Source organism: Thermothielavioides terrestris, chromosome 5 (assembly GCF_000226115.1).
Source record: "Thermothielavioides terrestris NRRL 8126 chromosome 5, complete sequence".
In the NCBI taxonomy this organism is placed as follows: domain Eukaryota; kingdom Fungi; phylum Ascomycota; class Sordariomycetes; order Sordariales; family Chaetomiaceae; genus Thermothielavioides; species Thermothielavioides terrestris.
The window spans coordinates 1,793,091-1,808,441 of NC_016461.1; the positions used below are offsets into that span (position 1 = coordinate 1,793,091).

The 15,351-nt window shown below is 59.5% G+C and overlaps 6 protein-coding genes across 6 annotated transcripts; 4 read left to right on the top strand and 2 right to left on the bottom strand.

The window, feature by feature from the left end:
• Nucleotides 1-813: 813 nt before the first annotated feature.
• Nucleotides 814-4,636, top strand: THITE_2171277 (uncharacterized protein). The gene is made up of 2 exons (XM_003656569.1): nt 814-1,034; nt 1,147-4,636. The coding sequence occupies exon 2, from the start codon at nt 1,340-1,342 to the stop codon at nt 4,187-4,189; it is 2,850 nt and encodes a 949-aa protein (XP_003656617.1). The 5' UTR covers nt 814-1,034; nt 1,147-1,339; the 3' UTR covers nt 4,190-4,636.
• Nucleotides 4,637-5,042: 406 nt separating this feature from the next.
• On the top strand, nt 5,043-5,730 carry THITE_27406 (uncharacterized protein; the record flags this gene model as incomplete). The annotated part of the gene is made up of 2 exons (XM_003656570.1): nt 5,043-5,220; nt 5,432-5,730. Coding segments are annotated over 2 exons (477 nt in total), but the record flags the coding sequence as incomplete, so codon positions are not given.
• Nucleotides 5,731-6,511: 781 nt separating this feature from the next.
• THITE_2121506 (glycosyltransferase family 62 protein) lies at nt 6,512-7,791 on the bottom strand. Its single transcript, XM_003656571.1, has one exon. The coding sequence runs from the start codon at nt 7,664-7,666 to the stop codon at nt 6,539-6,541; it is 1,128 nt and encodes a 375-aa protein (XP_003656619.1). The 5' UTR covers nt 7,667-7,791; the 3' UTR covers nt 6,512-6,538.
• Nucleotides 7,792-8,407: 616 nt separating this feature from the next.
• On the top strand, nt 8,408-10,342 carry THITE_2121510 (uncharacterized protein). The gene is made up of 4 exons (XM_003656572.1): nt 8,408-8,617; nt 8,676-8,745; nt 8,808-9,318; nt 9,566-10,342. The coding sequence occupies exons 1-4, from the start codon at nt 8,567-8,569 to the stop codon at nt 10,119-10,121; spliced, it is 1,188 nt and encodes a 395-aa protein (XP_003656620.1). The 5' UTR covers nt 8,408-8,566; the 3' UTR covers nt 10,122-10,342.
• On the top strand, nt 10,343-12,428 carry THITE_2121511 (uncharacterized protein). The gene is made up of 3 exons (XM_003656573.1): nt 10,343-10,857; nt 11,056-12,221; nt 12,343-12,428. The coding sequence occupies exons 1-2, from the start codon at nt 10,564-10,566 to the stop codon at nt 12,088-12,090; spliced, it is 1,329 nt and encodes a 442-aa protein (XP_003656621.1). The 5' UTR covers nt 10,343-10,563; the 3' UTR covers nt 12,091-12,221; nt 12,343-12,428.
• THITE_2121512 (uncharacterized protein) lies at nt 12,349-14,795 on the bottom strand. The gene is made up of 3 exons (XM_003656574.1): nt 14,453-14,795; nt 12,897-14,379; nt 12,349-12,831 (listed from the first exon to the last, which is right to left on the bottom strand). Exons 1-3 carry the CDS (start codon nt 14,599-14,601, stop codon nt 12,676-12,678), a joined length of 1,788 nt encoding a protein of 595 aa, XP_003656622.1. The 5' UTR covers nt 14,602-14,795; the 3' UTR covers nt 12,349-12,675.
• Nucleotides 14,796-15,351: the final 556 nt, after the last annotated feature.

The window sequence follows — 15,351 nt, forward strand, 5'->3', positions numbered from 1 at the left end:
ATGCCGTATATACAGTCGGGTATTCAGTTGATGCTGGACAGAGAAAGAAGGCGTCCTGCTCAACGTGGGCGAGACTCCTCGCCACCGCGCTGCCTTGTGAAGTGCAGTCGTCCGTAACACAGTGCGGGCAGGATTCAGTCCGTGGGGTTGCACTTACTTGTAAACGCCCCTGGCAGGCATGTGCCAGGGGTCCCGGGAGTGTCATCGAGGGCTGGCAGGGTCTGGTCCCTGGAACGTGGCCAACTTTTCCCCAGATCCGGTAATAGCGGGGTACCTGACGTAACAGACAATGAGGCGCAGACGGCCGTGTAGCCGGCCATCGTGGAAATGCAACCGAGAAATACGAAATTGGACTCGGGTGCGCAACAATGGTGTGGCTGCGGAGGAGGCGAACCTAGTGTAGAGGTTCATTACAACCGGGAATCTTGAAAGCGGCCTTTTGGTGGGCGCAGTAACCAAGGTCACCGGACACCGAAGTCGAACATTCCCGTCTGATATTTGGTTGGCACTCATCCGGCCGAGTGGCTGCTGTTCCTGCGCTTGATATCCTCCTCACTACCTGGCCGTGGACAACAGCGGAGGGAGATAATGCAGGGTCGCTTAACGAACAGAGTAACAGTGGCCAGCGCCGGGCTGGCTGCTTTCGGTTTAGAGCCAGGCCCCACACCACCTCGGCTCAGGTCAATTTACAGTGCAAATTTGAAGCACACACTTTCAGGCACGGCGCTCGATCCCGGGAGGAAAGCCCCCCACCCCAAGATTTCCCCCCGTGTTGTGTGCCCGGTTCACCTCTCCCTCACCACTCCGCCGCCGCCCTCTTTTCCCCAGTTCCTCACCACACCGCCGTCGTTCGTCGATTCGCCGGCGAACTTGGTTCAATCCCAGCAGCAAATCGAGAGATTTGCGCTGGCTTGACCGTCCACTCCTTTCTACAACCCTTGGATTCTCTGGAAACAGCGCGTTTAGCTACCTAATTCGGTCTCTGCTGCTGTCTCCAGGTCATTTGCAGCCGCCCGGACATTGTTTTCCCAATGGTGAGTTTTGCGACCACACCGCGGGCCTTCCAGATTCGCATTCTATTTTCTCACGGTTGTCGCCTACGACGACCCTACGCGGCTCATCTGGAGGTCGCTGACACCGTGCCAGATCCCAGACTGCAACTGTTTTTAATCGTTTAATTCTCACGATCGGCTGAGCCACGACAACTTTTCCGACCTGGCCCCGGACCACAGACTGCAAAAGTCTTCGCGCCAGGGGACCTTTATACTCAGCATTCCCATGTCACCCGCGTTGAGTTGAGTTGCCAATCGATTCTGGTGCCGCGGAGCGGCTTGGAAAGATGGCAGCCACCGCCGGGCCCGACATGATGATCGAACCCCCCTCGCCCGACTGTCTCGAGCAAGGAGCAGCGCTTCAGCTTCCAGGCACACCTGGCATGAGCGATCTAGCCGCTCCGCGTACCCGTCCTGCTGGTTCCCAGGCGTCCCCCCGATCGAACCCGCCGCCTCCGAACCCTCCGTTTGTTTTCCCCGCCCGGCCCTCGTCTTCCTCGGCGCCCTCTTCCTTCTCCCGGGCGACCGGTAGACGACCGCGATCTGCCATAGAAGTTTCGCAATCTGGCGCTGAGGATGGGAAGGGCCCTTCCCGGTCGCCAGCTCTCCCGGCTTTCTCGTTCAACCCGGCAGCTTCCCTGCCGCCGACTCCGGGATTTGATAATGTGTTTCTGAGCCCGCAGCAGTCACCCTCTGCCCCAAACTCTCCACGGTTAGCTCCGAATCGACCGGCAGGCCTTGGACACCGTAGGGGTGGCAGCGAGTTCGTTGGAGGAAGCATCCGCGACGGTGAGGCAATCACCGTCACGAATGTCAGCCCGACGAAGTCGGAGAGTGGCATGGGTTCGCCGTTGCTCCAGCCGACGACACCGCGCAGAGGGCACGCTCATCGTCGGTCTGCTGCCATTTCCAGCCATGACCTATCATCCATCATCGTGCCACATTCCAATTCTGGCCCGAAGGGAAGCACTACCCCTGCTAGCCCTGCGGTTTCTGAGCGACACTCTGTACCGGGCATCCCGGGTCCGGGCAAGCCCACTGGGACAGGGAGCGAAATGCCGTCGCCAGCCCCGGAACCTCTCGCTAGTAGATCCATCGATCCGTCGCCAACTGTCGTGCCACCGGAACAGACTCCCAAGGGGGCGGTGCGAAACCGGGTTGGGTTTTCTGACACTCTGGAGTACATTCCAAGACCGCTGTCCTTGGTCTCTACCGACACGTCCAGCACCGCTACCGTACGACCCGGCCACTCCGTATCTGGCAGCATTTCGTCCGTTATCTCGCTTTCAAATGTTGATCGGGGTCCCACCTCGACGCCGAGGCCGATCGACAGCCGACCCAGCACCGCAGGTGCTGTCATGGAACGGACCCAAAGTGCCCAGGAAGATGAGCCGGCTCTTCGCTCCCCGAGGAGACGAGGATCGATTCCTCTCCTGGGCTCACTGCCCCCGGCCATTCCGCTCAACCCGGCCACGCCGAGTCCCACGAGGTCTGCCAAGAAGTGGGCGTTCTTCAGCTTGGATCCGTTTGTGTCAAGTTCGCCGACCCGATCTCATCCCGAAAGCCCGCTCTCTGCCATTTCGCGGTCCTGCGTGGCAGAACGCCGCTCGACCGAACGAGACAATTGCACAGGCGCGCAAGAGCCCACGGAGAGCTCAGATGCGCCGAAGCCTGCCGCCAAGAAGAGGGGCAAGAAGCAAAAGAAGGTGAAGACGTGGGCCGGGTCCATCCTGTCCCGCAAAGGCAAGCACCGTCATGGCAAGCACAAACGACGAGCTCCGACACCGCCGCCCCCGCGTCATTTTGAGCTGGTTAAGGACGGCGACGATGGTGAGACGATGCATATGTCTCTGGAACCGGAGCCTCCGGCACCCACCTTTGCTGCCACTCAGTCTTCTGGGAATGGAGACTGGGAGACGTGGACGTTCCCGAAACCCGTCGCCGTTCCGGATGAAGATGCCTCCTACCCGATGATTGATCTGGACGCCGCTTTGGGTCCTTTCAACACTCCTTTGCCGCGCAATCCCGAATGGGAAGCTGCGCAGAGGGCTGGCGGCCTCGTCAAGAAGCAACTGCACAGTGCTGCAGGGATGAGTCGGTTCTCTGGTCCCGGCATGCACTACTATCATCGGCGCGCGGAGAGCGCACCGGAGCTGGTACCCTTTGAGGGAGGGCGCTTTGGATTCCGGCGATTCGGGAGCAGCTCGACAATGGCCGATGTGTTTGAGGAAGATGAGGAGGAAGAAGAGGAGTCGGCCGGCTCTTCGAACGGCCCCTCGACGCCTGCGGTTGGCACGTCGGTCGCGGAGAAGTCCGAAGCCGCAACACACTCCGAGGTCGAGCCACGAAAGGCCTGCCAAGACCATGGCCCCACTGGCAGTTCCACGTCGTCGCTGGCAGAAGCGGTTCAGCGGAAGCCCTGTGAAGCTGGCGAGGTTTCAAGCTCAGCGAGATCGGCATCCGAGCAGCCCGGCTGCTTGGCTTGTGACGATACGGTTCTCACTGAACCCGTTCCGCCATTCTTGGCCGAAGAATCGCTCCCGGGCGACGCGAATTCCGGATCGGCGACTCCTTCTCCGCGCCATGTTTCCAGGCCGAAGGACTTGGCTCCTGTCGAGCTCAGCCCGCTCAACCTCCCGACGGCGTCTCTGGGACCCGTCAGCCCTTGGTCGATGACCCAATCCTCTGCTTTTCCCTCTCCGAGGTCTCCGATGTCGTATGATGCGCAGTGTATCTCAACGGCGCCGTCCTCTGTCGCGGAGGATAATTTCCAGTCGCTGCTGTTGGGAGAACCTGGCCCGGAAGTGCGGATCTCGGTCGACGATGTTCCGTCTCTGACCAGTAGCAACTCGACCATGACCCGAGAAAGCCTTTTCGCGCAGCTCCCACAGGCAAGACATCCCCCGTTGGGCGAGCATCCGAGGCCGGCGTCGTTTACCTCGACAGCCTTCGGACGACGGCGTTCAAGCCTGGCAAGCCTGAGCCGGCTGGTCAACAGCTCACACGGGGAGAGGAGCAAGCTGTCGATCGAAGTCCCAATGGACAGCGAGCCGGACAAGAAGGCTAAGTCCAGCAAGACGAAGCGACTGAGCCGGATGATGCAGTTCTGGAAGTCCAAAGAGACTAACAAGGCATGAGAAGCGGGCATGGAATCGAGAGGACCCAGATGCCATCCATCGCGAGCACGGCAGCCCCGAGTCAGGGTAGATTCATATCATGAGGGATGGCACCACTTGCTGGCGTTTGCTTTACGGAGACGTACCTGTAGGATTATGGGAGGGGCGGTGGGTTCTAATGTTGAAGGCTTTTTGGCGTTTTTGACGGCAGCATGAAGAGCAAGAGCTCCAGGAGGTCAGGGACAGACGTCTCACCTGCCGGAGCATGCTTCAGTATTTTCGGGGGCAGCGGGGAGACAACTACGACGGAGACGGGACGTATGATTCACAGGTGGCAATGATTCTCATTCTCTGGACATTCTCAGTGTATGTAGGCTGTGTCGTTGCCTGCGGGAGAGGGGCTTTATCCCCAAGCAATAACAACTCGAGGTCGACACCACTTAAGTATGCAAACACCGTAGTGAGGCATATTCTACTTGTCCCATGATGGTGGTCATGAGCTCGAAATCTACACCTTCCTGCGCTGATCCATTGGCGATTCAGCAGTTCTTGCTATCCGGCCCCACTGTCTGCCTGCCGGATCCAGCCTCGGCTAGTTAACTATCTGCCAGCGCATTGGTCGCAGCTGGCATTCGCAAGTCAACAAACTTAATGAATCCGACGACTGCAAACCACCAAGAAGTCCATATCCTTGTGTACTGGGGAGACTCGTTCAGGCCCATCCAACGCATAGCTTTTGAGCCGAGCGGATTCCATCGATCGCCGCATCAAGACAGCCGCGGTTGCTGCGTGCCGAACACCCTAAGCCACCTCTGTCGCACCTCTCGGAATACCGATCACGAGCAAGACCAACAAAGCAGAGCAGACGCGGGCAATGTCTGCCGCGTCCTCCCGCAACGCCATCCGCCGCCTGCTCAAGGAGCTCGACACGTGGAAGCACAGCGAGGCGGCGGGCGAGCAGGGCATCGAGCGCCTCGGCCCCGTCAGCGACGATGAGCTGCTCACCTGGGAGGCCGTGATCAACGGCCGGGGAATCGGGAATGGCTACGAAAGTGCGTTTTTCTTTCCTCTTTCTATTTTCCGCCATTACATCTCCTACCCAAGAATAAGGGAAAGGGGAAGAGAGAGGTGTAGAGAGAGAGAAGGGAAGGGGGGAAATATCCAGTTCCACCTCCTCCCTCTCCGTCCGTCCACGATTTGCCTGCCAAGTCCATACACTGACAATCCGTCCCCCGCGGGGTGGGGGGTGCGCGTGGGCAACAGACGGCCGCTGGCTCCTCCGCATCGCCGTGCCGCCGGCCTACCCGCTGCAGCCGCCGCAGATCGCCTTCGCCACGCCCGTCGTGCACGCCAACGTGCACCCGCGCACGGGCGAGATCTGCCTCGACCTGCTCAAGGACGCCTGGACGCCCGCGTACAGCGTGCTCGAGTGCGTGCGCGCCGTGCGCATGCTGCTGGCCGCGCCCGCCGTCGACTCGCCGCTCAACGTCGACGTCGCTGCCCTGCTGCGCGCCGGCGACGTGCTGGGCGCGCGCCGGCTGGTTGAGTTGTGGGTGGAGGAGGAGAGGTTTGAGGGGAAGTAGCTTTTTTTTTCTTCCTCCCCTTTCGGAATGGGGGTCCGAACTTGGTTGGCTACATTTTCTGGCTCGGAGTATGCTTTTGGTATGCGTAGGATTGGTTTAATACTGGGAAAGAGTGACACCGGAGTCCGACTGCTGGGGTCGTAAACGGCGTTGGGAAAGACGGCCAGGTCAAGAGCATCAGGGATAGCGATACATTGGAACACCGCGACTGGTTAGAAGAAGGAACTGATGTGCAATAATGATACCCATTGCTTCGACCCTCTCTACGTTCTTTCCTCGCCATGCTCGTGCCCTTGGTCGCCAGCATCTTGCCAGCAAGCGATGTCCATATGTCTGCCTGCCTGCCTGCAAATCCAACCAAAACCGGGGCGCCGCCAACTTCGCGCCTGTACTCGCCAAGGTAGCACACTGTGTCGTACAGCGCCGAAACACCGGCCCCGTCAGCCGTCGTACCGACAGGTTGTCCTTCTGGGTCAGGCGTCCTAGTCTCCTTGAGCCCGGACCATTACACGGGCAGTACCCCCCAGCAAAGACACCGAAGCTGACACCTATCTTGACGCCATACGATCTCCCACGCACTCAAAGGCGTTTTCATGTCTGTATTCCGACAGCAGAAGCTGGGTGCTCCAGGCTTTGTCCTAACTTCAGAGGTGGGCTGGTGGTCTTTGCCACTAGTGGCTCCCTCATTGTGACGGAGAGTGTAACGTGTTCTGAGCTCGTAGTGACAAAGGCACGTCATTCATTGTAGTGATAGACCTGTCTGCGGGTTAGCACGGAGGGCTCCGGTTCAGATTGTGAGAGCAAGGGGGTACGCTACCTTGTAGTTCGGGAGCCCAATGGGCTGCCAGCCCAATCTCTTGGCCATCTTCGCGAAGCCCTCCGTCTCAATCAGGTGGTAAAAGGCAAAAGGGGGGAACATGGCCCCGTCGCGGTGGACGTCCGCCTTCACCAGCAGTGCCGCGCCGCCGACGCCGTCCAGCGGCACCTCTTCGTGCAGGAGCCCGTCTTCCTTGTGCATGTAGGCCATCAGGGCCCGGAAGGTCGCCATCTCCGAGTATCCCTCCAGCAGGATGTCGTCCGGACCCATCTCCTTGGCAAGGTCCAGCGCGGTCGGGCTGTCCTGCCAGTTGTTGAAGTCGTAGGGCCGCTCGTCCATCTCCTTCTTCTCGTCGTTCCAGAACCGCTGGAAGCAATTGGGCACAATGATGGGCTTGTCGTGGCGGGCGAGGTCCTGGATGATGTCCGGAGGGGTCTCGACCACGTCGGCGTCCAGCCAGAGGACCCAGGATGTCGAGGGGCCCAGGGTCGAGAAGAGGAGGGAGTTGCGCGACCGGGCCATGGCCGCCCGCCGTATCTTCTGGTTCGCCATCTTGTGGCGCTCGGCCTCGTCCTGCGACGTGAGCGGCGGCTCGAAGTCCTCCCGAAGGATGATGATGCTCTTGAACCTGTCCTTCTCCGGCCCGTACTTCTGCGTCTTGGTGATCCTCTTCTGCAGCTCCGTCGTCGCAGCGTTGCCCTCTTTCGTTCGGGGCAGGATGAAGCCGAGCGTAATCAGTTCGTGGGGGTACGAAAGCCGCAGGAGGTTATCCCAGTACTCCGGGTAGAAGCGGGCCATAGGGGTCAGCAGCAGGATGTTCTCGCGGTTCTCGAGGGGATTCGGCGTGATGGTGACATTGTTGAGGTTGTAGCGGGCGACCGGCGGCGGCTTCGGCTTGCCGCCACCAGTGGGTTTGCGGAAGGGCGAGGTCGGCGGCGAGAGCGGGTGCGACGCGGCGGTGGCCTTTCGAGAAGCTGAGAAGTCCGGGGCGGAGGAGCCGATTAGGAAGTATATAATGAAGATGCAGAGCGCCGCGCCAACGGCAAGGGTCACCGGGTTCGTCTTCTTGAGACGGACCGACCCCATGGGACGAGCCATGGGTTTCGTCGAGGAGGCGTCAGACGTTAGGAGAGCCGAGACATAGGACTCCCGAGAGAATGGACGGTGCGAGCGAGATCAAGGATCTATCGCGCCCTTGGAGCACTGAGGCTATGGCATTGACGGGCGCCCAACGAAGGTTGCGACGCAGCAGCTGGGCAGGGGCAGCCGAAGAATGTGAATGTGCTGGCGCATCAAGGACAGAAAGTTGAGGGCAGTCTGCAAGGAGTTTCGCTGTTGGAGCTGGCGATGAATTGGCGTTGGGGTGTAGCGGATCCCAGTGTCACCTCGAAACAGGTTGCGTACGAATTGGCTACCTTTACAGATTCCCGCCGCCCGCTGGCTGTTGCAACGCCTCGGCCTCCCATACTGTGTAGCAGATCATCGCCTGCGACGCTTGAGACGTATCTGCGCTTACGTTACAGGGCAGTACTGTGGTCCGCTGCGTACACTGAGGGAAGCAGCATCAATGATTGTTTCAGTATACCTGGCCATTCCACATCTTGATATTCCGGGAAATCATTTCTTTACCCGCCGCAACCCGGAACGCTTGCACAGGATGCTCTTTTGACCCATAATGCCTTAGCGAACGCAACTCACTTAAACAGGAGAAATACATTCCTTACCAAGTGGACGGAATAGAAGCACCTGCCTGGTTCCACTTTCTTTGTCGAATCCATACAGTGCTGAGTACAGTGCTTGTGTTGGGTTGTAATGCACCCACGTCAACGGCAGGCAGCCTGGCCAAGCAGCAGTTCATGGAGATAGCTCAAGCTGCAACGCTGAAGTCGCCGCCCATCTCAGAATCTGAGAATCTCCATTCTTGCAATTTCCAGTCACATTTCTTGCCGACTCCTCACGACATTCTAAAATTGCAGGACTTTCCCAAAGACCGCAGCCATGTCAATAACACCAATCATCACGTTCAAGGCGGGCATGTGCGATGTTGATGTTGGTCGCCCCCACGACATTGCTCTTCGTGCATCCCACGTTGCTCACTGCCTCGCAGCAATCCTCGAAACCCTTCAAGGTCAAGGCCCTGCCGACACCCGGCTACATCTATCTCTACTCCGAGGATGGTACGACCGCGCCCTTCCCGGCGGTTTGCGCCAAGCGCGCAGCAGGCTGACGGACGCGACAGATCTAGTCCACTTCTGCTGGCGGCCCCGATCCGCGCCGCTCGACGAGCCCGAGCTCGACCTCGTCATGGTCCCCACGGACGGCCACTTCGTCCCGTACGACACCCGTTCACCCGCCCATCCGTCGTCGAAGACCAACGGCCGCATCTTCGTCCTCAAGTTCGCCTCATCCTCGCAGCGCCACCTCTTCTGGCTCCAGTCAAAGCCCCAGGGCCGCAGCGGCGATCCGGCCTGGCTCAGCCCGAGAGATCGGAAGATCGGGGACATTGTGGACAGGCTCCTGCAGGGCGAGGAGGTCGACGTGAACCGCGAGCTCGCTTCCGTCCGGAACAACGACGACGACAGCCGGCGCGATGCTGATGACGACGCGACCATGGAGGACGTCGTGGGCCACGGCAACCAGCATTCGCACCGCCGCGGCGGTGACCGCGGTGCCGGCCCGGACGCCACTGGCGGGGATTTCAGGCAGGAAGGCGAGGATGCCAGAGAAGGAGGCGCAGACGGAGCGCGAGCGTAGGTGACCATTCTTCTACTGACATGCATCTCGGTTGCCTTCTAGTCGGCGCCATATGGTTTCTGTTCTTGGCTGGGAATGATCTGGAGCCGGCGCATAGCATCGGGCATCCCTGCAGATAGAATGTACATCTTACAGATCCGCCGGCAAGCAAACGGCGGGGAGACGAACAATGAGAAAGCGGCATTATCTCATTTCTCCTTTTCCCAACCCTCGGATGCCGGCGCACATGCTAATCACGTTTAGCAGGGCGAGTAACGATGCTGCCACCGTGGTGCAGAACTTCCTCAATTCTCTCAAGGGGACTCCCGGCTTAGGAGCGGCAAGTCAGGGTGAAAGCAAGGCTTACCCCTTGCTGAACGACCTACTCGAACCGGCCACGACCATCCCCATGCTCGATGCGGCTGACGATGCCTACGTCGACACACTTCTCGGATTCCTCCCGCCGACACTGCTGGTCATGGCTCAGCAGGGCGACAACGCCGACGCCATTGAGAGGGAACCCGGCGCAGAAGCCGTGGAGGCTGCGAAGCAGGCCATGAGCTCGGGGCAGAAGCGCGCGCTGCTGAAGAAGGTGCTCCGCAGCCCGCAATTTACGCAGAGCCTCGCCAGCCTCACCGTTGCGCTCAGGGACGGCGGCCTGCCGAGCATTGCCGAGGCCCTGCGTATCCCTGTGAGGGGCGGCGGGCTCATCCCAGGCGGATCGGTGCCTCTGGGTGGCGGGGAAGCTGTCGAGGCATTTGTGGAAGGCATGAAGCTGAAGGTGCAGAAGGACCGTGGTTCTGACCCCGGGCAGAGCTGATCGGGGGTTGTGGGTGCTTTTTATCCTGCTGTTTTTTCTATTTCATGCCTCGTTGGCCCGTACATGCTGGCGACACGGAACAGATGACCACACGAGGGCAGCTGGACTAGAGCCTGCTGAAGGCAATTATGGCAATCAGAAAAAAAAAGAAAAAAAAATGAAGACTGGACATAGAGATAAAATCGCCGATCTCTAGCTATGCGGTTCCCCTGTCCATCGGGGTGTCTTCCAGGATCGTATCGACTGGGTGTTGCTGTATGATGCATTACCTGTAACGTTACGTTACGACTTACCCAGCCAGGGGGAACCTTGGGGGCTGCGGGGCCTTCAATTGCAGCTCAACGTCATTTTCAATTGCAGATCTTCCCTCTAGCTGCTTCCACCTCTTTCCTGTTCTCGACGCCCTTCCGCCGTCGCTCTTGCCGGGATAAACACCAACAACATGGCAGCAGAAGCCGAGTACTGGTCGTTTCCGACCAACCCTGAAGAGTTCGACAAAGATGACCGCATATCATATTCCAAACTCGACAACAAGTATATCGCGGTGCAGGACGATGGCACCGAGTACGAGTTCGACCCCGAACTGCGGCGCTGGATTCCAATGATCGACGAAGCCCTGATCGAGGAGCAGCAAAAGGGGTACATAATGCCCAGTGCAGATGCGGACAACGACAGTGACCGGCGCCCCCCGCCGCACGGCAAAAAGAGAAAGATGGACAACACGGACAACCTCGAGGTAAGCTGCGAGCGCATGCAAATACATCTGCAGTGTCGGCCGTCCCGCCCGCCGCCACGCCCTCATCCTCCCACCATAGCCCAGCCCAGCATAATGAGAGAGCCAAGAGACAAGAACAGTCCCGCGCGCTCGCACGCGAGATCCGGGGAGAGACTGACCAGCTGCCTGATGTGATCTTTTCTGTTTCCGCGCCAGCAGGACAACAACAACAACAACAATCACAACAGCAGGGACCGCTCCTCCAAGAACGCGCGGCGGCAGCATGGCAACCGCGGGCCGCCGCAGCCCAAGCAGAACACGGCTGTGTACGTCACGGGCATCCCACTCGATGCTACAGTTGAAGAGGTGGCCGAGCTGTTCTCGCGCAAGTGCGGCGTCATCGCCGAGGAAATCGACAGCGGCCGTCCGCGCATCAAGATGTACACGGACGCCGAGGGCAACTTCAAGGGCGACGCCCTGATCGTCTTCTTCAAGCCGCAGTCGGTCGACATGGCCATCATGCTGCTCGACGACACCGACTTCCGCTTCCCTCCCCCGGGTGCTCCGAGCCAGCCCAAGATGCGCGTTATGGCGGCCGACTCTAGCTACAAAAAGACCAAATACGACAGCGGCGGCGGCGGCGACAGCAGCAGCAGCAGCCACCAAAACAACACCCCCTCCGCCACTTCCACCAAGCCAGGCGAAAGCAGCCGCCCCCCAGGCGACGGCCGGCGCAGCGACCAAGACAAAGCAAAAATCATCCGAAAGACCCAAAAGCTCTCCGCCAAGCTAGCCGACTGGAGCGACGACGAGCCCTCGGCGCTGCACGACCCGGCAGACCGCAACTCCTCTTCCGCCGCCCCCAAGGGCGGCAGGTGGGACCGCGTCGTGATCCTACGACACATGTTCACGCCGGAGGAGCTGCGCGCCGACCCGGCCGCGCTGCTCGACATCAAGGAGGACGTGCGCGAGGAGTGCGAGAAGCTGGGGCCCGTCACCAACGTCGTGCTGTACGACGAGGAGGAGGAGGGCATCGTCAGCGTCCGCTTCCGCACCCGCGAGGCCGCCGAGGCCTGCCTGCGCGTCATGCACGGCCGCGCGTTCGGCGGCCGCATCATCGAGGCCTTCTTCGCCACGGGGAGGGAGCGCTTTCGGAAGTCCAAGGGCGATGGCAGTAGTGGCGGCGGCGGCGGCGGTAGTGGTGGTGGTGGTGAGAAGGAGCATGGCAGTGAGGAGGAAAGGGAGGAGGATTAAAGGGGGGGTGGGATGGTCTTCTTGCCAGCGTTGATATTTTCTTTTTTGGCGCTTCTTTTGGCTGCTTGCGCGGGCTAACAGCGCGAACAAGCCAAGCCGCCTCGCCTCGTCTTTCTGTGTATATAAATAAGGTAGGTATGATCAGATGCCAACTTTCATCCCAGATTCTGCTTGGCTAGTGTCCCTCTGTGTAATGTGATGCAGACAAAGAGGGAGGCCAAATTCACTTTCATATTCTAATCCGTCAGTCAGTCAGTCAGTCATACCCCGGTTACCGACAAATGTCAAAAGATGACGAGGAAAATGCCATTGCTTTCATTTCTAACTACCGTGCCCATCGTCTAGTTGCCTCGCGTAAGTGTTGAACTTTTCCCCTCCTTCCAGCCCACCCATCCGCCATTGTCGTCATTCCAGGCCCGCTATGCCTGGGCCAAGATTTAATATGATATTGTACACCCAACCGGAACTCAAGGCGACGGGGTATCTCTATTTTGTCACCGTTTTGGGGGTTCCTCCATGCCACCGAATCTCTATCTCGTTCCTTTTTCTTATTTTTATTTTCGTTTTCCTTTTGCGTGTTCGTGTCTAGTGGTGGAAGAGCCGGATGTTCTGCTCGACGAACGTGATGCCCAGCTTCTCGGCCGTCTCAAAGACGGGCACGTCGTTCTGGCTGCCTCCCGGGGCGGTGATGTACTTGACGCCGGAGCGGGCGGCGCGGTAGACGTTGTCGGTGAAGGGGAACTGTTGGGACTGGTTAGTTCGACATCGCAGAAAGAACCAGAGGTAGTAAAAAGGGGTGGACGAACGAAAGCATCGCTCGACACGACAACGTCGGTCAGCTTGGACATCCACTCCTGTCTCTCCTCCTCGGTAAACGCGGGCGGGACCTCCTCGAACAGGGCCTCGAAGTTCTCGCGCTCGGTGCCGGACTTGGGCAGCTCGCCGCTAACGAGCAGGTCAATGGCATTGCTCTTGTCCGGACGCTTGGTGCCCTTCTTCCACTTGATGCCCAGCACGCGCGGGTGGAAGCGCATCCACCAGTTGTCGGCCTTGTCGCCCGCCAGCCGGGTGCAGTGGATTCTCGACTGCTGGCCGGCGCCGAGGCCGATGACCTGGCCCCTGGCGGCGTAGCAGACCGAGTTGCTCTGCGTGTACTTGAGGGCGATGGTGGCGACGGTCAAGTCGCGCAGCGCGCTCTCGGGGAGCGGACCGGCGTTCTTGGGCGTGATGATGTTCTTGAACGAGTCCGGCGAAAAGCTGACGTCGTTGCGGCCCTGGGTCAGACTGACGCCGTATACCGTCCTCGTCTCGATCTTGCCGGGCTCGTACTCGGGGTCCATCTGGAGGACCAGGTACTTACCGCCCTTCTTCTTCTTGAGCATCTCCAAAGCAGCGGGGTCGTATCCGGGGGCGATGACGCCATCGGAGACCTCCTTGGAAATGATGCTGGCGGTAGGGACGTCAACAATGTCGCTGAGGCCGATCATGTCGCCGAAGCTGCTCATGCGGTCGGCGCCTCTGGCGCGAGCGTAGGCCTGGGCGAGCCCGGAGGTCTCAATGCCCGCAATGTCATCGACCATGTAGACTTTGCGCTCGTCGGCATCCAGGGGCTCGCCAATGGCGGCTCCGGCCGGGGACACATGCTTGAAGCTGGCAGCGGCGGGCTTACCGAGCGCCTTCTTGAGCTCCTTTACCAGCTGCCAGCTGTTGAGGGCGTCCAGGAGGTTGATGTAACCCGGAGAGCCGCCCAAGACCTTGAAGGGAAGGTGGCCCTCCTTGACGTAGGCCGAGGCGGGCTTCTGGTGAGGGTTGGCACCGTAGCGGAGGGGAAGGTACTGCAGCCCATCGGCGGCATACTGCTTGCGGAAGAAGTCGGCGATGGCAGCGTCGTAGTCGGCGGTGTGCTCGAAGGCCTTGAGCGCATACATCTTACGGCTGGACTCCTTGATCTCGCCGGCCTCAAGCTCCTTGAGAAACTCGGCGTAATCCCTGGGATCACTCAGGATGGTCACACGAGCGTGGTTCTTGGCGGCCGCGCGGATGAGAGTGACACCGCCGATATCGATCTCCTCAACAGCCTCGGGCACGGTGACATTGACCTTGGCAACGGTGTCCTTGAAGGGATACAGGTTGCAAATGACGTAGTCGACCTTGTCAATGTTCTGCTCGGCGAGGTCCTTCTCGTCGGAGGCAAGGTTACGAGCCAGAATGCCCGCGTGGACGGCTGGGTGGAGGGTCTTAACGCGGCCAGCCAGCATCTCGGGGGCCTTGGTGATGGCGGAGATGTCCCTGCGAGGAGAGCATGCTGTTAGCCATTGTCGGCAGGTTACGCTCGAACCAAGCCGGAGAAGATGCAACGCACTCGACGGGAAAGCCCGATTCCCTGATCATTCTGGCGGTGCCGCCCGAGGCCAGAATACGCACATTGTGGTTGACGAGACCCTTGGCCAGGTCCAAGAGGCCGGTCTTGTCGTAGACAGAGACAATGGCGATGCGCTGATGTTCAGCCATGGTGGACGAGGTCTGGCGGTCTTGTGGTCTGGTGTCTGATGATGGCACGGGGCAAGCAAGCTGTGCCCGGGGGTGTCAGTGTTTCAGTTGCTCGACTTCCAGTCCCGAAAAAAAGTTGCTCGGTTTCCAATGATAAGGTTGATCCACGGCCCCAATGGAGTCCTTATATGGCTGCCAAATGAAGGACCTCTTGGGCTGCTCGTGGGCACTCTCGACTGACTGGCAGCAAGTATTGCGTATTCTGCAGATTTCCAGGGACGGTTCTCAGAATTCAGCGGGGAAGCCAGTGGGCACTTCTCCCAAACCCATTGCACAACGAACTTGGAGGGGCTGAAAATAATTGTTTCCGTCACTGCCTTATCCCGCAATCAACGCCCGGGCGGAGGGGTAGCTTCGCCGCGATCGGGGTTGCCCTCCCCCGCAACAGGAAGCGGTGGGCCTTTTAGGTAATTAGCGCACTGCATACTGCAGAGGCCCGCCGTAGCCAGCCGTAGGACACATATAAATAGGGCACACCCTCATGAGTTGTGTGTGGGCACAGCTCCTTAGCTTTTCTTGATGAACACTCTCTGTCAAGAAGAGAGAGGTCGCCGGAGTGAAATGGCCCCTCTTCGGTTGTCAACATCTGCTGTGGACGGTCAGCCCCGCTGCGCTTATCAGTATCCTTATCAATCCAGGGCCGGCCAGTTGGTGCCAACTGCTGAACAGGCTGGGGCCGTTCGGGCCCTTTATAGGGTAGGTCGCTGGAGG